General features: G+C 38.2%; 2 protein-coding genes across 2 annotated transcripts; one reads left to right on the top strand and one right to left on the bottom strand.

The window, feature by feature from the left end:
- Window positions 1-1,674: 1,674 nt before the first annotated feature.
- Window positions 1,675-7,784, top strand: tmem47 (transmembrane protein 47). Its single transcript, XM_048208873.1, has 3 exons — window positions 1,675-2,117; window positions 6,784-6,924; window positions 7,389-7,784. The coding sequence occupies exons 1-3, from the start codon at window positions 1,892-1,894 to the stop codon at window positions 7,565-7,567; spliced, it is 546 nt and encodes a 181-aa protein (XP_048064830.1). The 5' UTR covers window positions 1,675-1,891; the 3' UTR covers window positions 7,568-7,784.
- A 1,084-nt stretch (window positions 7,785-8,868) lies between these two features.
- Window positions 8,869-21,613, bottom strand: tab3 (TGF-beta activated kinase 1 (MAP3K7) binding protein 3). Its single transcript, XM_048208872.1, is given in 8 exon segments — window positions 8,869-9,720; window positions 11,664-11,735; window positions 11,862-11,955; window positions 12,390-12,550; window positions 16,374-16,865; window positions 16,868-17,537; window positions 19,057-19,225; window positions 21,417-21,613. Coding segments are annotated over 7 exon segments (1,719 nt in total). The 5' UTR covers window positions 19,159-19,225; window positions 21,417-21,613; the 3' UTR covers window positions 8,869-9,592.
- Window positions 21,614-21,941: the final 328 nt, after the last annotated feature.

Here is a 21,941-nt window from a genome sequence, read left to right as displayed (position 1 = left end):
CACCTTCAAGGCAAACCAGTATTTTTGACCTGTTAAACAAATAATCATTAATTTGACAAATAATCAATAATTTTTTCACTATTTCCAGTTGAAAAGCACATTCATGATGATTTGAAAATGAGAGATTTGATGTTTTATCTTGTAGTGTTACACACGGTTGCGATGAGGGAGAATGTTATTTTCCTTTGTAAGTCTAAGAATGCATTAAGGGTCTTATCTTTTTCTGTTAGAGACTTTTGTTAGCAAGGCCAAGCTGTTGATGATGTTGTTTCAGGTGCCTTTTGTTGTCAGACTTTTCAGAACAATGTGCAGCTTTTCAGGCTGAATACATGTTGATTATAACCTCAAATATTAGCCTATGCTATATGGAGGATAATATATTGATTCTTCTCTCTTTTGACATATCTGTCAGGGAATTTCCCCAATGTGATTCAAGCTTCTGTAATGATATACATCTCATTTATTTAGACCTACTTGCAGAAACTATATATATATATATATATATATATATATATATTAGAGTTTTTGCATTAAAACAATTGGTGTACAAACAATTTTCACTCAAAAATTGCTAAATTTCACAAATAATTACAAAGACATTGAACTAAACGTGAAGTAAAAAAGACTGAAATAGTAGTATATTATATGGATATGAATACACAAAATAACTTTTGTCATCATTTACAACCAAGTTGTTCCAAACCTGTTCTGCTGAACACAAAAGAAGATATTTTGAAGAATGTCGGTAACCAAACAGTTGCTAGTCCCCATTTGACCACCATAGTATTTTTTTTTCCATACTATGAAAGTCAATGGGGACCATCAACTCTTTGGTTACCAACATTCTTCAAAATATCTTCTTTTGTGTTCAACAGAACAAAGAAACTCATATCGGTTCGGAACAACATGAGTGTGAATAAATGATGACAGAATTTTCATTTTTGGGTGAACTATCCCTTTAATAGCAGAAAAACTGAAATTACAGAAAATACAGAATAATAGTTTTTTTTTCAAAGTATCGACTAACGAATGAGAAACATTGCTGCAAGAAACTGAACTAGCCTATTAAATTAGCAACAATAAATAAGCTAAGCCTACACTTATTAATAAACGTGCCGGGATATGGCTGTATTAGAACGGTTTAGAGCATTAATATGCCTATAAGGGACCGCGTGATACCTTGACGTGTAAAAACAATCGCTGAATCAACCAGTTCTAAACGGACTGTTCAAAAGAATCGATTCGCTGAAAGAAATCGAACGTCCCGTCACCGCCTCGTTATTTCTCTCACACTTTCCCCTCATTTGCTCTTTCTCCCATTCCCTAACTTTATCTCTCGTGCTCTCACAAACACGCACATAAAGCAATGTGTCTTTTCATAAAGATAATGAAACATCTTTCTCAGAATAATTAGACGGATCTAGGCTAAATGAAACACTGCTATAGGATTATTTATCACATTGCTACGTGAGTGTTTGATTCCATGTGATGGATATGAATGCTATCCAAACGTTTTGTGGGAAAGGGAAAACATTTAGGCTACATATTTACGTTTTACAACAAGAAAAGTCACGGTTCTCCGTTCAATGTGTCAGTGAATTGTTGACTCGATAACTGATAGGACCTTTTGTAAAAGAATCGTTCAGACGAGGCACGGGGCAGTTCTAGGCACTAGGACCCTGTAGGTGCAGCAGTGATTTTTCAATAATGTGCAGTGCAGTCGCGTTCACAGGAGCGCGAGGGCAGCTGTTACAGCGTCCCTCTCGCGCAGCCGCTCCACAATCTTCAAAACACTAAACGCAGATCCCAAGAAATTGTCTGGGATAATCGTTCCTGGCTTCTCTGCGACCCAGCGCAACATTGCTCCTCATCGCCGGCGCATCCAGCCGACATGGCCTCATCCGTGAGCGGAGCGGAGGAAGTGCGCGTGTCGGCGTTGACGCCCCTGAAGTTGGTGGGTCTGGTGTGTATTTTCCTCGCGCTGTGCCTGGATGTCGGGGCCGTGCTGAGTCCGGCGTGGGTCACCGCGGATGACCAGTACCACCTGTCCCTGTGGGAGTCATGCTGGAAGCCCGCAGCCTCCGCGACCTGGCGGTGCAGCAGCACGCTGGGGACCGGTGAGACCCGCTACTTTTGTAACTTTGCAGTAAACAATGTTCAGACAGGATGAGCTGCACATACATATTTTAAGATGCAGGAAAAACAAAAAAGTGCGCAGTCTTTTTAACTTTAGTAAGCTCTGCAACATAGACCTGAAGGCTCATATTTGATTTATGAGATAACAAAAGGGGCCCTTCACTCCCTAGCGCATCATTATCACTCATTGTTCAGCACATGTCAAACCAACTCTTTTAAAATAGCCTACAGAGAAAATAGAAAAAGAATTAGTCTCTTAGTCAGGTTAAAACAGATATGGCAAGTCGTTTTAATATTTACTCCTTTAAACTAGCTATGCATTTTAATGTTGCTTGTATCTATTTCAGCTTATTATCCTACATATTTTTAAAGAGCCCATACTAATTACTTACGTGACACAAGTATGTATTCCAGTTGTTACTAGTTACATTTTTTTTAATCTCAATTGCTTTTTTCTTACATTATAGTTCAATTAAAATCTTAATAGGTACCAACAACAATTGGAATAAATACTAGTCAGAAATGGACCGTTGATTTCTAATAGTAGTATAATGTATAGATACTAGGAAATTAAAAAATAATTGGGCTATTTACTTGTACTTCTAGTTTAAAGGAAAACATCTTGAACTAATGGTTTTGGGGGAAAACAACCTTGAATTCGTCCTGTTTTATAAAAAAAAGACTCTCCTACAGCAAGCCAGGATTAATTCATTACAGAGACAGTGTTTGTGAAGAATGCTTCATTAATTAATTGATATTGATCATTACCATTTAATAGCACACTGTATTTTATTCACAGCTTGTTTGGTGGAAGGGTTTTTGGATGATGTGGGAATGTGTGATGGAATCGGTGGTCCAGCTGGGGTTTCATTCTGCTTTTGTTGTCTACAAAATGAGCCTTTGTTAAAGTCTCCTCACCGGCCAAGGAGAGAGGTTAAGTTTGAGAGGAGAGCTCCCTAGAGGCCCTAATGTGGACAGATTAGTTACCAAGGAAACAAGTGCTGCATTCTAGAAATGTCATTTTGCACTGAAAAAGAAACTTCCTTTCTGGCATGCGTGAAGGTTTGCTAGCGAATAAACCGCAGTTTGGGGGGCTGTTCCCCCTGCGTATCCATTTCATATGTTAGTGTGGAGTTATTCATTGCCAGATTTTTTATAGTATAGTCTCGGATATGCAAAAGCAGTTAAGATTTAAGATGTTATTTTAGGTATGCTTTGCAATGACAACTTGTTTGGCTCTGGACCCTGTCCCGTCATTTTTAAAAAGCACAGTTTGACTCCATATAAAGTCATGAAGCTCCAGTCAAAATACCAAAGGAGCGGCCTTGGGTGAATGGCTTTCCTCTGCAGAGCATTATTGATTTTGGGCTTTCTGTAATCAGTCAGTCCATTTCCTCTGTGTTTTCTCTATGTCATGCACTGTGCATTAAACGAAATCTCATTAGCTGTGCAATTACCGGCTGACTCCACAGCCTTCTATGAACCAGCATATTTGCTTCCTAACCTTTCACTGAGTCCAGCGCATCATTTTTAGTTTATCTCTGTCAATTTAACAACATTGATATGTTAACATAAACTGACTCCCTTTTACAGCCACACATGCACCAGAAATCCGAGGTTGTGAAAGCTCTCGGGGAGAGATAATCGCAAACAACAGGAATGTGGCCAAAGTGTGTGAGAGTCTTTTTGTGCGGATGTTATGCTCGACTGGAGAAGAGGCAGCGGTTCGATGTAGAGTCTGTGGCTCGCACTATATGCCAATTTCTCTCCCTGTCTGCGAATGGCGAAGACTTTGTGTCTTATTGACGTAATTCAGTTTCTCGTCTATGACATTGGACTTCTTTTTCCCCTCATCACGGTATCAGATTGTAAGAACTAGCCAGGGGCACTTGGTGGCTGAAAAACAGATTATAGTAATGAATGTTTTGATTTTTATCTTGTATCCTCATTTCCATCTGTAGTCCTGCAGGGTGTTTTGGATAAGCTCTATTCTGCCGGAGACCCCTCAGACGTAGACCTCAAGGTTACATAAAGTCGAAATCTTTTTCTCAGATAGGGGAAAGACACTCTTGTTGATGATTCGCAGGCTTTTGGTGGCTATCCAGAGAGGTTGGAGGTCAAGGTGTTAGAATTTAGTTGTATGAAAGCAAATATCAGCAGCTCTGTTTTCATACATCTCTCTCCAACTTCCTGCGGTGACAGACACAATTATTATTCCAAATCATAAACCATATTAGGTAAAAGGGTTTATGTTTGAAACTATAGTATGGTGGAATGGAGCTGAAGTAGCCCAGAGCAACTCTCAACCATCTCTGAAAATGATGTTTTCACATGATTTAGTGCTAGAAATGATTGTTTTCCAGCAGAGAAAATTATAGATCATTTTCCCAAGCTGATGAAAATGTTTCTATTTACAGATATCACTGTGTAATAACAAAGCCCATTGACAGGATCCAGTGCTTTTATGGTTTTATTTAGACAGACATTGACGTCTTGAAATGAAATGTTGTGAGTCCTTTCTCAGGTTTAGTTATTGAGTTATTTTTCACATGATAACTAAACAAAAACATCATCATAATCTTTGTTTTTAATGTGTGTGTGCGTGTATATATATATATATATATATATATATATAATTTCAGCAATTTCTCTAACTTCTTATTTGTGAACATAATCATAATATGGTATATATGGCAGAGTTTTAATGCAATAGTGTGTTGATGTTGGCCTCTTTCATAAAGTAATAAAAGGCATTGTTCAGGTTTTAGAGGAAATTTAAACCTAAAACAGCAAACCCTTTACATAAATAATGACTAGTGGTTGCTGTAATGTTCTTGTTTAACTTGTGTAACAGTGCAGACACTCTGTGACTATGATTTTATTTATGATGGGTTGTGTTGCAATAGATTGCTTGCCCTTGAATAATAGAAAGTGAATGACAACTTTGAGATTTTTAGATGTAAGGTAGCACCGATTAAACACGTACTTCTTTGTTCTTTTTTTGTTGTTTAAAAGTAATTTTCTCCATTCCACATATTGAAAAGCTAAAAAAATAAAACTAACAAAACATGCTGTAATTAAAAATGTTTGTTTTAAGTGATCCTTTCTGAAAGCTACATTGATATGCTAGTAGGTGACTTTATAAGTCACTGAAACATTCATTCACCTGATTCTTTTCATGATTGAAAACAAGTGACTGTCTTTATGAGCGAGTCATTGAATCATCCACTCAATCAGTTTGTTTACAAACACTGATTGTTAATGGTCTACAGCAAAATAGCATGAGCTTTGGTGATAACTAAGTGAATATTTAATTACTACAATAGTAATTTCTCGCTAGAAATGACATCAAAAGTGGAAAACAATGGTCAAAAATGTACATTTACACACAAACTGACCGCCAACCACAACTTTCAGACTCCATCTTTATTTTTTTTACCTCAGCTGTCAAAGAATGGAAAGCATAGGATTGTGGGACATCAAAGGCAGCGAAGGATACATCTATGCTGCCTTAAAAAATTGATCAAATAAAGGCCAAGGGGCTTTAGAAGCTAACTTTGGATTCGGACGTGCCTTGATGCCTTCCTACCTTGGAATGCAACATTTTTTCAGTTTTCAGGTGTAGCCACTGTCTTTATGAGCGAGTAAATTAATCATTTGCTCAAACGATTTGTTCACAAACACAGATTCATTCATGATTCGAAACTAGTGACTGTCCTTACAAGCAAGTCTTTGAATAATTCACTTAACTGATTCATTAAAAACCTGAATCATTCAGAAACACAATTACTTTGCTTGAGAGATGCATTTTTGGATGTATTTTAGTTGATGGAGCAAAAAATTAAGTTATTGCAAATATCGTCTCTAAAATGTAAGTTCCTTTACTCACTAATTTGAACAATTTGACATATTGAGTTATAAATAATGTAATGACAGTTAAGAAAAAAAAAATACTCCCTCAGCCTACATAGCTAAAGAAATTTGCAAGTCACTCCTCAGAGATTGTCTACTTATAATGTGTTTCCCTTATGCCTACCTAATGAGATTCCTCAGGAGTTGTCCTAAAGTACATGTGAGATTCCACACATTTACTCTCATGTCGTCAGATATGGAAGCAGGCATACTGTTTCAGGCACCTCCTCTCTGACTCTTTCTCCTTGCCCCCTCCTCTCTCCTGCATTCCATGGAGGATTCAGTGCTATTTCTGGGCCCTACTCTAGCTGAGTGTCTCAGAGTGCTTGAATGAAAAGCAGAAACAAGAGGGACTGAAGGAAGGAAAAAAGGGGGGAGGAATACATTACGCGATGCCCCATTTAGCCCACCAGAATTGTCAATAAGCTCTCTGCTGCCCGTAGAGGTTCATTCTTTCGGTTAGGCAAACCCAAGATGTAAGTGTTCAAGTGAGCCATTCTGTGTGTATTGACTTTCCAACATGTTTGGAGGCTGTAAAAAGAATAGTTTAAGGGGCCATTCACACCATTGTTTTTCTAAGTAAACATGCACTGTATGGATGTCTTAATTCTGTAAATGAGGTGTATATCCCATGAGTGTTTACTTTCATTAGATATGAATGAATATAATACATGCTCTGTAATGCGATATGAAACTGATCTACTATTTGTGTTTTTATGTATTGATTTAATGCAGATTGGCAGATCGCCACACTGGCTTTGTTGTTGGGTGGAGCCTTCCTTATCCTCCTTTCCTTCCTGGTGGCCCTGGTGTCTGTCTGCATTCGCTCCAGGAGACACTTCTACAGACCGGTCGCAGTTATGCTCTTTGCCGCAGGTGAAATAAACACAACCATGCACAAACACACTTATGTATTAATGTGTTGGCTTCCCATTTTTGTTCTCCATGCACATTAAATTAGGATTCATGTATTATGAATTTAAAATGTGTCGTTGGCTCGAAGACGCAACTGCTGTAGCTAATGACCCAGGAAATGCACTATTTGCATCCAAACATTTTTTTTTCCAAGCCACATCACACAGCTGCCTCACTAATCAGTTGTTCTTGATATGAACACATCACAGGGAAAAGATGTAAAGGTATATCTGAAACAGACATTTTCACATCTCTTTTAAGAGGATTTTTACATAGCTTTGAAGTTGGCACACGCTCACTTTGTTGAGGAACTTATCAAGAAATAAAGCCCATTGAGGATTTAGAAGACTTTTAATGTTCTTAACCTACTTTTGTCTCTTTGATGATTGCAAATTTCATTGCCAGCACTCCTCTGTTTCTCACAGTGGTCCTACAGGCTTGCTGTCTGGTGCTGTATCCCATCAAGTTCATCGAGACCATCAGTTTGAGAATATATCACGAGTTTAACTGGGGATACGGTCTGGCCTGGGGAGCCACCATCTTCTCCTTCGGAGGAGCCATTCTCTACTGCCTGAACCCTAAGAACTACGAAGATTACTACTAAACATGCTACAACACCCACAATGCACTCCAATGTCCTCTTCACTGTTGTGATAGCAGCTCATGCACTGAACGTTCGCTCGGAACTGGCCCTTGACTTCGCAAACACACAGACCCTCAAAATGCAGGGCAATGCTGAGCTGTTACATACACAAATGTGTTCTTTTTTTCCTCAGATTACTCTATCATTCAATTAAACCTCTTCATTCATCAAACTCTCATTCTTTTTCCATCTGTCTTCTCTCTTTCTCCTTGTGCTATTCTAACACCTCTGATCATCACATGAGCATCTGACTCCAGATGTCAACCTATGTTCACAGGAATAGTGCCAGAAACCTCCTTCTGTGGTGGGATCTAAAACAAGGCAGACAGGAGTCTACAAATCTGACAGAATTAAACTGTGCCATGATAAGCACATTTGTTTTGAGACTTGAAAGAGATAATAGACAGTTTAAAGGCTAAATAAACAGTTTAGAGTGCATCCGAGAACATAACATTGAAAAATCATGCAATTTGGAAAAAAGAAAGATTAGTTATTAGTACAGTAAAGTAGTAATCAGCCAAAGTGAAATTATCAGTATGGCAAACTGGTCAAAGACTTTATGTTCAAAATAAGTAACCTTCTGTTGCTCAACACAGCAAATTTACATGACCAATTTGAACCTGTTGCAAAACCTGCGTGGGGAAACCTTTGCCTCAAGCAAAATCCCCAATCACATACATTCCTACATGATTTTCACATGTGAAAATTTGCCGAACAATTCTAAACATGACTGCACCTTTATCCACAGATGTGCATCAAAGCATCATTTCTGATGAAATGCTAAGAAACCAAGACTGATGTTATTTTAAGCACAGATCATGTACATAGCACATGAATTGTCACCACGTGGTTACTTTGTGCACACCTTTCCTCATATCTCATCTTCAGTTTGTAAGGGATTTGGTAGAAGATACTTTGCATTGTAGAAAACCTAGGTCTTGTGGTGTAACCAAGCCTTGCATATAGACTAGTTTTTGACTGGTATCTGCAGAGTGATTATTAGTCTTCTTTTGCATACGTATCCATACAGGTAGTTAAAGGCAGACTGTAGGCTTGTTTCTTAGCACTGTCAGTCTGTTGTGCGCATGTTGTTGTGTTCGAATGAGGGCGCATGTATCATTTGAGTGCGTGTTTGAGTGATTTTTCAGTCCAGAATGCAGTTGTGACATACTGTACTAATTTATATACTAACCGAATAAACAGATAAATAGAAAAATGTGTTATGTTCATGGTTTTACAGCCGAGATATCTCGACGTCAGCGTATAGTAACATAGAATCAGATCCTTTATTAAGTACAGCAACTTGAGGCATTTGCACAAGAAATCAACATCTTAAACACCGAATACAGTGTGGCATAATATGCATAAAAGTACCAGGTATAGGTTCATATGCAGATCTTGTAGTGTTCTTCATTCATGAGAAGAGCTCATAGTGAGCACATACAGTGTAAAGTCTACATTAAAATTATTCAGCCCCTGCTTATCTCAATACATTGAATGTTTTGTGAGAGAAGCCCTCTGCACAGGATTGTTTGGGCTTTTTCGTGTAAACTCTGCAGTCCTATTCTGCTTGGAATGGTAGCTTGGTAAACCACACCTCTGCAACATCTGGAAGCGCCGCCCTCTCGTAAAACCACATCTTCTCCGTCCACTCCAGTGCCAGCCAATCAATCAATCCCTTTTGCTTGTCTCTGTTATGTCAAGTCACCCTACTTCCTCTTTTAAAGCATCTTTCAGTAGAAAAAAGTAAATACAAGTGCAGGAAGCTCCTCGAGAGGTAACAGGGTGGGTCTGATTGGATATTATTTCACTAGAGTAGTTGTCTCTTCTTCTGTGGGGTACGGCTCAGTTATTGCTGGGTGATGCTGAGGGCACAAGGGACAAATCGTCAAATGATAGGCGGGGCTTGAACGTCGCATGATGGAACAGAAGATTAGCAATAAGTGAGGTTCATGGCCAGTCGGGAAGGGACGTGGGGAAGCCGGCTCAAGTGTTGCGCGGCATCTCGCACTGTTCGCAGCGGTGCAGCGCTGGGTGGTTAAGAAAAGTGCAGCTTTCACAGTTCCATTGAGCGCCCTCAAAATCCTCGTCCCTTTGCACGACCGGAGGTTTAACTAGTCAGAGGAGACAAAACATTATGAAACGGCATACAAGCACTTATTTATTGCTGCTGTGAGCTAAATTTGAAGGCTTGAGAAAGCATTCTAGCATTCTGCCACACCCACGGACAATTTGGGCCACTGGCCCCGCATAGCAACAAAAGAGTGATGAAAATAGAACGAGGGTGCAAGAAACACTATATCATAACAAGCAATCTAATACCCTCTACTCCACTGGTGTAGTCAGAGGTCAGGACAAATCCAACAGGATATTCAGAGAGCAAAGTGCTAATTTTAACTCAAGGGAGGTTGGTCTACAAATTCCATGAGATATTTTAGTGAAAACTGTATCTAGGATATAGCGATGTGCCCGAAGCTGAATACTATGTTAGGAAAAGAAAATGAAGCATTCTACGGAGCCCCTAAAGGGACATGGCGATGGCAAAAAAGAGATAGGAGGAAAAAATACATTTCAATGCTTTTGTGTTCTCTCGCAATTAGTTGGGTAATTATATTGTATATGATTTGCAGACATCGGAGCCACTATCAATATGCAGGGTATTGACCACACATTTTACAAGATAAGATATTTGTCGATGCTCAGGATCTGTTGCGCACCAAATCCTCTGAAATTGTCCTGTCAGTCATCTCTTCTTACCATCTTCATGTGATGAGTGAAATCTGATGTACTGTAATGAAACTGACTACTACAGCAAGCCTAACCATGTCCATTTAGGGGCTCCGTAGAACGCGTTATTCATTTTCTGTGCCTTTCTGAATTCGAATTTAGGTTTCGTGCACATATATTCTAGCATAGCAAAGGAACAAAATTGATAACTCTAGGTTTAATTGGTTAACATTAAGTACTAACAATGAACACATGTTAAAATATCTATTAGTTTAGGTTTATTGATAAATATACCATTTTAACACATTAAAACTAAGGCACATCCACTCCTTGTTGGAACTATCGTAATTGAGATTCCTACTTATACAAATCGTTCGTGTCCTCATAATTACAACTTAGGGCTAGTCTACACGTACACGGGTATTTTTTATAAACTGAGTTTTTCCTCGCTTAAAAAAAGGGGAAAAAAAGCATCCACATGAAAACGCAAAAACACGCAATAAAGTACTGTCAAGAGCACGCCAAACCAACAGGTGGTGATATAATCCTAACCGTAAAGCCATGTTGGTCAATCAGAAGCCTGGAAAAAAGGTTATTACCGGTTCCGGTTCAGACGTCACAAGCCAAAATCTCCACTTTCACCATCTACACAACAACACTGTAACTGGAGTTTCAAAAAAATCTTCACCCTGGCAGGAGTTTTCAAAAATGTTCAGTTTCAGTGACTGTATACTGTGTTTGTGTGTTGGACGAACGGTCAACTTCCATAGAAAAAGCTGCAGTTTTGAAATACCCGTGTTCGTGTGGACAGGACCTTATAAACACCAAATTTTCAGAGAGCTTTGGCTTGTAGCACCTGACCACTGCAACATCATGCGAAAACATTCAAAATGGCAGCAGCTTCAGCATTAAAATATAGTTTTGCAGTCACTTCTAAGTAATTCTTTAATTGACTTTTTGTCAGATTATTGTCTTAATAATATATGAATAATCAGAAAATAATTGAAAGACATACAATAGTTTAATGTAGCTATACCCCAGTGTACCACTAAAACCTTATAAGTTTATTAATAAGGCATTTGCATAATGATTGTTACTTCTTGTATTGTGGATTTATTTAATGATTACTCAAATTACACAAATTAATTTTGCCATTAATAGTGTTGCCATAGAAATACATAATTCCTATATAAATATTTCAGAGTAGAAGAGTTAGTTCTTCATACCAAATGCATTAACTAATACTAGCTAATTGAACCTTATTGTAAAGAATAACTAAAAAACTAAAAAAAAAATAAATAAATGCAGAAATGATTGATTGAATTCCCACCTCTTGGAGGTACAACAGGGCCAGGCTGAATATTATCATAAAAGTTGTTCATGGTTCTCACGTCAAACTTGCCTAAAAAAGAAAAGAAATGGATGAAGGAAATGGTTATCAGCACAATTTCCAACAATTTGTGTGCAATCACATGAAATAATGCAGTGCAAGTGTTCATAAAGATGACTACATTCATGCTATTTTTACCTCTGGACTGCAGCAGGTCTGTCTCCTTCAAGGTGCAATCAATGTCAATCTGAAGCTGTCTGTTTTGTGACCGAATTCTGGTCATATCCTCGGGCTAGCAAACGCACACATAAAGTACATGAATTTTTCATATTAACCGCACACATAAAAGCAAGTTATCATTGTCACACTCTTTACTGAAGCCTGTTAAACTCCTAAGAAGATGATGACGCTTTTACTGGATGGTTACATTATGTACAGCAGTGTAACCTATGAAAAGAGATTCATTCACAGTCTGCGAAGCATACAGAATGAGCAAGAATTGAATGAACAGATGCGATTCATTTCCACCCCATCGTATTTTGCACGTTCTGCATGCAGATTCTAGGTATGTATGCTTTTATGTAAGGCTCATTTAGAGAATTTGATGAGGATTCATTCATCTCCTTTATTAGCGATGTAAAACAAGTGGGTGGGTGTGTTCAGCACCCCTTCAAAAAGATGCATTCACATGCTCTAAAAGCCTGTTTTTTTGTCTCTCTCTCTTACCCGAGGGATCAGGCTAGTGCTGTTCACCCGTCTGAAGCGTCTCTGCAGGGCGTCAAATTCCATTTCATTCACTTCTGCCTTCAACTGCTCCAGTTTCTGCCGCTCCAGCTTGAGTTCTTTCATCAGACGCTCCATCCGAGCACGCTGGTGCAAGAGCAGCGCTAAGGAGGAGACATACAGTATTAAACACAAGTCTACAAGAGTGAACAACACTTCCCCACATACACCCAACCCTGATGCATACAAACATGATAAACAGATGCAAAGGAGTTGCATAAACAGCTTATTCTGGACAGAAACTGTCCATTTTAGCAGGAAAGAGTTATCTGATCAACCTAATTATAGTTCTTTCATGAGTGATGTACAAGTATATATCTGCTTCACTTCATATTGACTGCCTCAAACAAAACTCTTCAATAACTTTCAGAGATCTGATGTTACAGACCTTACAAACCCTGTAAGATCCAGCAACTAGTTCTTTCTTTTAGAAACTAAATATATATTTAATATATAAAATATGTTATATATAGATATATATAAAATTAACATTACTTTGTTTCTCAGCATAGTTAAAGGGGTCATGAATTGCATTTTAATGTTCTATGAGGTCCAATTATGATGTTTTCTATCCTTTTCTATCCTATTTTCTATCCTTTTTTTGACTCTCTTTCAAACACTGTTTTGATGGGCATGCTGCATTCAAATAAATGGCCACTGCTATGATTGGACAACGTCCCCACCATTACACGTATGGAACGGTTTTGAAAACTTACATCTCATTACAACATTTGTCAACAATGTGAAACATTTATGCATAATACATATGCTCTTGGTTGTGGCAAATAAAGTTACCACAGCTATAACTGACAAATAATCAATTATCATTTACAGTGTTTCGCCACGGAATTATGAATGCACCAGCGTTTGTAACACTGTCGTTCTTATAGCTATTCATCATTCATCCTTTGATAAAGTGAAAAACGTATATATCGTAATTTGCAGTGTCGGGTTTAAAATAAAATGAAACGTTTTGTAATGTCTTAATGATGTCAAAAAAGAAGATGTCGCTCGCTGAAGCTTTTATTCAGGATTACAGCGATAATAACAATAACAAAAGCAGCGTTCTCTACATGCTTTCTTCCGTATCCGATAATCCAACGAATTAACCCCATAAATGCAGAAGCAAAGGAAAGAACAGGAAATCACAACTATCACAATTTGACTGCAGCGCTACAGTATAAATTCTCAGTACATATCAAACGATCTGTAACAGACAATAGTGACATGGTAAAAATATTGTTACTCACACAGTGTGTTGCGACATTGCAGTCGGATATAGTCATCACTGCATCATCTTTTATTTTCAGTCTCTCTGAAAAGCCTGTCTGCGCCAAATGGTGTCTTGTTTAAAAACGAATCCGAAGTAAAATAAAGCAAACAAACGAACAGTGTCTTACTGACGTGATATGAAACTTCGTTAAAAATAAAGTTCATCCATGCTTTCTTATTGTTAGGATCACAAGGAAGGCAATGCCAAGACAGTGAATGTGATTTCACCAAGTACAACATGTTAGAACAACATTCCAATCAACCAATCAGATTTGAGGGAAGTTTATAGTTTATGTCAAGTTTAAGCTTACAACCAGGGTTAGGTGCTTCTACATCAGTGTTATTCACCTATGACTTCCCTCTGATTTTAGGGATAAGTTATGGGTAGGACTACATTTTCAAACAGGAATGTTGTTCCAGGATCAACAAATATGTTGATCCAGAAACATGCCTTACTTGGCAAAATCATGGTGACCATGACTGCGTTTTACCACAACTTGGCACTGCAAAATGTTCCCTTCAGAAGCATCTCTATCATTTTGTTCCTGGAGTAATCCTGTTTTTGTGTCTCTCTTCTATTTACTACTACATGACATACGCAAATTGGTGGGCCGGGGCTAAAGAGGTAATGATCTAAGCATGGATTTTCTTCTGCAGAGGGCGGTCTTTCGTCGCACTATGACGTAATAATGTGACAAAATCTAAAACGCGTCATTTTGGCATCTTGGGTTCAACAAAAAGGTTTTGAGTTCTGAAACTTACAGGATATTTTTATAATACAATGACCTCTTACATGTCAAAAGATCTAGGAAAATTTGATTTCTCAATTCATGACCCCTTTAAAATGTGTTCCTTGACTCCTCGAAAGAGCCAGCCATAAATACGCCACCTTAAATAAAGGAAAAAAATAATTTATTATATTTATTTTTTATATTTACACACACACACACACACATACATACACACATCACACACACACACACACACACACACACACACACACACACACACGTACTACCATTCAAAAGTTTATGGGTAAGTAAGATTTAAGTAAGTACTTCTTACTTCTAAGAAAGAAGTAAGATCTCTTATGCTCACCAAGGCTGCATTTGATTGATCAAAAATACAAAAAAACAGTAGTAGTACAGCTTTTTAATGCCATGTCAGCATCTGAGGCTATCTTCATGGCAAAATTGGAGTTTCAAAAATACAAGAGTTGCATAAATACAATAGAAATAAAAACCAAACAAAACAGCAGTTAATTTTATACAAGATTTGATACAAATTTTAAAACCTTTTCTGGGAAAATCCCACTAAACAAGTCCTTAACTGAGCTTACTACATAAAAATGTTGTCCAGTCCAATAAAATAGGTTAAAAGAAGGGTAAAAGATGGGTCTTACATTGAACATGCACTGCCATAAAGCAAAAATGCAATCTAGTATGACCTATTTGACCTCGAGTGACCACCACTTGATCAAATCTAGTTTTAAAGGATAATTTATTCCTGTGCATTCTAGGGGTGTAAATCGGACAGTTCATCACGATTCGATACAATATCGATTCTCATAGCCAGGGATTCGATATTTTCCGATACCTCAAAAAGTTCTGTGATACGATTCGAGTCGATCAATTTCGATATTTTGAGCCTATTTTACACAACCAGTTACATTTTTATTAACTCACAACTGCAACCAAAATATATAACAAACATTTATTTCAAAATTTCACATCCTGAACCCTGATTGGGACATCCAGAAATAAAAAATTCACACAGTAATCTAATGACAGCTTATGACATGACAACAGTCAAGAAAGTATTTTAGTTCTGTGCTAAAATGTGTAATGTCAAAAAACTGATAAACAAGGAATACATATACACACACACACACACACACACATAATTAAAAGACATTTCTTTTAAATGTATAGCGCAGGTTTTTAATAAAGCAACAACATATAGGTAGGACAAAACAAGACAGGCTATTAATATTCTTTCATTGTGCAAATTTATTATAAAGGCTCTAATACAGAGCGGCACAAAGCACTTGTGCGCATCCAGTGTGCAGAATGATGCGCTTGAAGCAACACGGAGTCACAGCGCGCGGCGCTCCTATGCAGCAGTTTATTGACCATATTCTTTCAGTGACAGTTCCATCAACTGTCCCAAGTGTCTTTCACAAGTTCTGAAAGGTAGTTTAAATGAGAATGCACGCGTTGGCGATAATGCATAGACTGATATTGTGTGAAAATGTGGAGAGTGTTAAAACAAAGGTGCCTCTATAATTAGCCCACAGGTATTTTTACGCATTGCATCGATGCATCGGATCGTTAGACATTAGATCGATGTATCGATCTATATCAATGTATTGTTACACCCCTAGTGCATTCCAGTGTTACATTATCCTTAAGAAATCATTCTAATATCCTAATTTGGTGTTAAAGAAACATTTATTCTTATAAATATTTTTTGTGGATACCGTGACAGTTGTTTTTAGGATTCGTTGAACAGAAAGTTCAAAAGAACAGCATTTATTTGAAATTATCAATGTCTTTACTATCACTGTTTATCAATTTAATGCATCCTTGCTGAATAAAAGTATTAATTTTCTCAAACATTTGTATTTAAAAATCATAATAATATTTATATCCATACCTTGAGTATATGCATAGTCATCTGAGCCAGAGCTTGATCGTCTAGGCATGCGGTGGAACTGGTTGGAGATGTTTGCTGGCAGCGCAGAAATGGGCAGGATCGGAGGAGGGGCGCCATGCCGCTCGCCCTGGTCCACTATGTTGAGGAGGGATTCGGTCTCAACTGGTGGAGAGCTTGATGAACGCTGCACTTGTCCAGGAGACACTTTGATCTTGATGAAGGCAGAGGTGGCAGGTTGAGGAGAGGATGCGGGCCGGGGCCTCGCCACACCCTGGTGGACATACATTCCTTGATGAATGGAGGCCCCGGGGGGTCCTGTCATATTGATGGCCCGGGAGGGGGAACTCGGGGAAGGGCTGGTGGCCATATAGAGCGTTCCCTGTGGAGCATGTACAGGGGAGTTGCTCCGTGGTCGTTGTCCCTCCAGTGTGATCTCTATCTGGTTCTTCATAGGGCCTTTGGAGGATAGAAAAGGCCTGTGGGAAACAGGGGCGGCTGCTGGTAGGACAGCCCAGGGAGGGTGGGGGGACTTATGGGCAGAAACACCTGGGGCGGCGGCTGGACCTGATGTTGGGGAGAGCTATACGGGGACTGGTACGTCGGAGTAGCATAAGGAGACTGCTGGTACATGGATGTTCCAGATGTGGACCAGGGAGTAGGCTGAGGACTTTGAGACGGCGAAGGACGCATGTACACGGTGTTCCCACTGTTACAATAGGCACCAGGGGGGATTTGCAGTGCTTGTGGTGCAGAGGGGATGTTCTGGGAAAGGGTAACGGTTATGGGAGTCATGTAACGTGGGACGGGGTGGTATGTGGGAGACATGCCCTGGATGCTGGGCGGAGGGGTGGGGATGTTCGAGCGTCCTTGATCGTTCATGAAGAAGGGGTTGAAGCCGGGTGACGGCGCCATGGTGGCGGGAGCAGAGAGGGGCTCAGGGAAACCACTTCGAGGATGCTCAATGTGCCCGTCGCTGGAACTGTGGACCAAAGCTCGGCCGCCAGCATTGTTTTTAGCCCCCTCGGGAGCAGGGTAACCCACGCTAATACGCAGCATGTGGTTACGGTTTAAGTGCAATTCATCTGGACTGTGGTACTCCTCATAAAGGTATCTATTACTCTCCTGAGCCAGCAGATGGCAGCAGAGGTCCAGGTTATTGTTGTTCTGAAGAGGAAATGGAAGACAGTGAGGTAAACATGTTCCTGCACCTGACACACACTCAATAATGGCATTCAGCCAGAATGACACCGCAACAATTTTCACTGATAAAACTTTATGCTCATTGCACGTCATTAGCTTTTGGTGTACATACTTGACTGTTTGGGGTCAGTAAGATTTTTGTTATTATTATTAATATTCAGCAAGGACAAATTAAATTAAAATAACAGTAAAGACATTTATAACGGTACAAAATATTTATATTTCCAAGTAAATTCTGTTCCTTTGAGAGAGAGAGAGAGAGAAAAAAATATAAATATTATTTTTCCTCAAAAATATTAAGCACTGCAATTGTTTTCAAAATTGATACTAATACTACTACTACTAATAATAATAATAAGAAGAAGAATTATTTCTTGAGCAAAAAATCAGCATATTAGAATGACTTCTGAAGGCTAGAGTAATAGTTGCTAAAAATTTAGGTTTGCCATAACAGGAATAAATTACATTTTGAAATATATTAAAATAGTAAACTGTTACTATAAATTGTAATAATACTGTTTCACAATATTACTGTTTTACTGTATTATTTTACAACATTCAAACAATAAATGTTGTTGCACTTTTAAATGTCAGATTAATACTATAGCATGAAAAAATATGAATGAACATCAGAGGGTACATTGAAAGATACAGCAGACTTCCATCTCTCATGTAATCGACCTTCGATTCAACTATATCAATAAAAGATATCAATAAAACAGCTTGTGGACATGTCACCTGACTTGACATTTTTAGTTAGACCTGACCTGACATCTTGTTAGTTAGCTAGAGAAAAAAAAAAAAAAAAAAAAAGAAGAAGAAGAGAATATTACTAAAATCTAAACATATTGCAGTTGTTATTGTTAATTAAAACTAGAAATTAAAAATTGTTTTGGTTAAACAAATTAAAAATATTGCCTTAGCAGCTAATTGAAATAAGATGAAGTTCTAAAATTACTAGGCTGAATCTGAAATAAAAATAAAGCTAAATAGAAATATTAATAAAAAAACTAATATAAATGACAAAAGGAGAAAGCACATAACAAAATTCCTGAAACAAACTAAAATGAATACTGAAATTATAAAAATACAAGGTAAATAATAATAAATAATACTACAATAGTATATTAATAACCCTACAGTAACTCTGATTTATTTTTTAAAATATATGCACTACATTATTGATACATTAAATAACAGGTTAAGTACAAATATATGCATGTTTGAGTAAGTCTTCTAATTTTGTCACAAAAAAGGACTAAAAATAGTTTGGAGGCCATTTCCTCAAAGACAAGTTTTTATGAGAGCCACCATTTAAATGATTATATAATCAACGCAGTGGTCTGGATTAGTAACATAATAACTATACATTATTATTTCATTCAAATGGGTTTCTGCATCCAAATGACTCAAAATCCTGGAGCAGGCCACACATACATTCTAAACACCCCATTTCGTTTAAATTGTGGCTGCCGGTTCTCACCTGAAGAAGGCACTGAGACACTACTTTCTCTGGAATCTCTGGGAAGCGCTGCTTGAGGTCCTGCAGTATGTGATAGTCCAACTGAGGCCCTCCCTGCGCCATCCTGAGCCCAAAGAGAGAGTCACTGAGTCCGCAGCCAGGAGCGCAGCACCTGCTCTCCTCTCATCCCCTGACAATGCACATGAATAACATCACATCAGAGCCACAGATCAAGTTTGACCACTCACATACACTGCCAACAAACTACCTCAGGGTGTTTGAAACAAAGAGAAATCATCACTCACTTTCATTGCATGGAAAAAATGCATCATACATTCTGCCTAACATGTCCTTTTGTGTTTCACTAAATAAAGTAAGTCCTACAGGTTTGGAACAATGTGTGAGTAAATGACAATTTTCTTTTTAGGGTGAACTATCCCTTTAACACTATAAAGCCTACTTTATCTTTTTTGAAACATTTCTAAAGCCTCTATCTTACAAACATGTCCAAAACACTGCTGAAAAATCTGTTGTACACAATCTTCGACATGCCTTCTGTCATCTGATTGATAGTTCATTGTTTTTAGCAAGTAAAAGATATTTTTTTTAAAATAGAAGAACAACTTTTATATTATTATTAATATTGAAGCAACTTAGGTTTACTTGATTATCCATACAGCATAAAAATAAACATTTGTGTTAAACTTTACAACAGACTTTTGAAGAACGTTTCTCTCTCACTCATCATTGTATTGCATTTTATAGTTTTCCCTCATAATTAAAACTACAAAGCTTTGCTCACTCAAAAGTTAAGCATTTAAATATCATCTTACTAAAACATTAGGAAATATAGAGTGACAATGTATGCATTTTATGTAGATAAATAAAAATCACTGATTTACATTACAAGCTATCAGAATTTCATATTACTTTTTGGTCATATAAATAATATCTGTACCAAACATATTTTTCCTCAGTTTGACCTCTGAATTAAAATATATATATATATTTTTTCCTCCTCTAATGTGAGATACTCTATATTATTATACTATACGAGCCATAAAAGCCAAATGAGACAAAATATAAAACATGTAAGCAATATTTTATCTAAAAGGTCCAATAAACTCTTCCATTTTTTTTTTTTTTTTTTTTTTGCCTATTATTTAATATGTCAGGCTTTACAGGGTTAAGGTCGCTTTTATGCACCAGACGGCCTCAGACTCTCGGCTGCCGCAGTGTAAACATGTCGCAAGACTGGACAGGAACTGAGCTTTTATACAGACACTTTTAAAAAAAAAAAACTCCTATTTATCAGAACAAATGAGGTTTATGTGATACATCGAAGGTTAACCATACGTAAATTCAAAGCTAAAAGGCTTATGAAGCTACTCCTGTGTGTGGCGGCGTATGAGAATGGCTTGTGTTGTGTTGTGTTGTTTAGCGACCTCACCACCGACAACGACCTGAAATCTGAGACATGAACAGTGTTTCATTCCCTTCCGCTCTTCCGACACATGACAGGTGTTCATAGGCACACCACTGTTAACACCTACTGAGCAAATTCAAATAATGAGGTGCCAAACTGAAATTAGTCACAAATAGAGACACTAAGTACAATGTATTTGAATCCAAGTCACCAGGAAAAATAAAACACCAACATTTTAGATTATATTAAAGACAACTTCACGAAGAGCTGAAACAGACAAGATAACTCATGACAACACGAACCCAGCGCAGGTTGATTTTAGCACTGCCTCCTGCTAGCTGAACCATCTAAGCACCATTAAAGCACAATCTGCCATTAAAAGTGACCATTATCACGGTCAAGCAGTGACAGTTCTGCCCGATACCTGTGTCTGACACCTCCTGATCGCGGTGAAATTACGTCAAGCCACCGCCAAATCCGTTTAAGTGCTACAACTCAACGCTATTTTTGCATGACGACAAAGATAGAAAGCCGCAATTGATGGGATAAACTCATCTCATTATAAAACAAAAGCTTTCGAATTATTCTTCAACATATATACATATAGCGATTTACACAATCCTTTCACTTGCACGTACGATACTTATCTCCAGGATGAGAAAGAGAAAGGAAAAAAAAAAACTGGCTGTTCATTAACCGTTAGCTTTAGCACAGCCGCTAGCCGTCCGGGTTTTAGCCGCAGGGAAAAACGGAAACGCAGAGCGCGCCGCTCGCTCCTGCGTGCGTATCTGACTGACGTCTAATTAATCCTGCGCGCGATACCTGCCAAAAGCTTGCTGACATCGTACAAAACCCATGCGGGAATTTACGCGAACACTTGCTGTCAGTTTCGGTGCAGTACAAACGACGACTGGCTGCTCGCCGTGCTGATAACAGTGTATGTGCGACAACATACCGTGCGCCGGAGCCTTACGGCCATTGACCATCCAAGAAAGGCTTTTCACATTGGGTGTGTCACCGGATTGCAGAAGTGAAAGGAAATGACAACGATTCACCGGGTTTCTATAGGGAACACGTCGGTTAGCACAGTCGCAACAAAATTGTCGTCTTCACTTACGCCTATTTCTCTTCCTCTGTCGTTCCGGTTGGGGTTTCTCATGTAACCATATATGGCACATTCATGCCCTCTGTCGGGCTGGGGTAAAGAAAAGTGAAGCTTTACATTGCTAAAGCATTAGGGACTATTTTATAGCCTACACATACCAGTACAAAAGTAGTTATTTTTTTCATTACTGTGAAGATGAACCTGTGGAAACGTTCAACATCATTGTTTATCTACTCTTTAACCCTGTAAGGCCCGACGAATGAAATTGTAACACTTTACAATAAGGTTAAACATGAACTAAGCATGAGCAATACATTTGTTACTGTATTTAGCTACTAATCTTTGTTAACATTAGTTAATGAAAATTCATTGTTT

This window comes from Megalobrama amblycephala, linkage group LG12 (assembly GCF_018812025.1).
Source record: "Megalobrama amblycephala isolate DHTTF-2021 linkage group LG12, ASM1881202v1, whole genome shotgun sequence".
In the NCBI taxonomy this organism is placed as follows: domain Eukaryota; kingdom Metazoa; phylum Chordata; class Actinopteri; order Cypriniformes; family Xenocyprididae; genus Megalobrama; species Megalobrama amblycephala.
The sequence above is the reverse complement of the archived record's forward strand: the minus strand, read 5'-3'. Positions and strand labels throughout refer to the sequence as shown.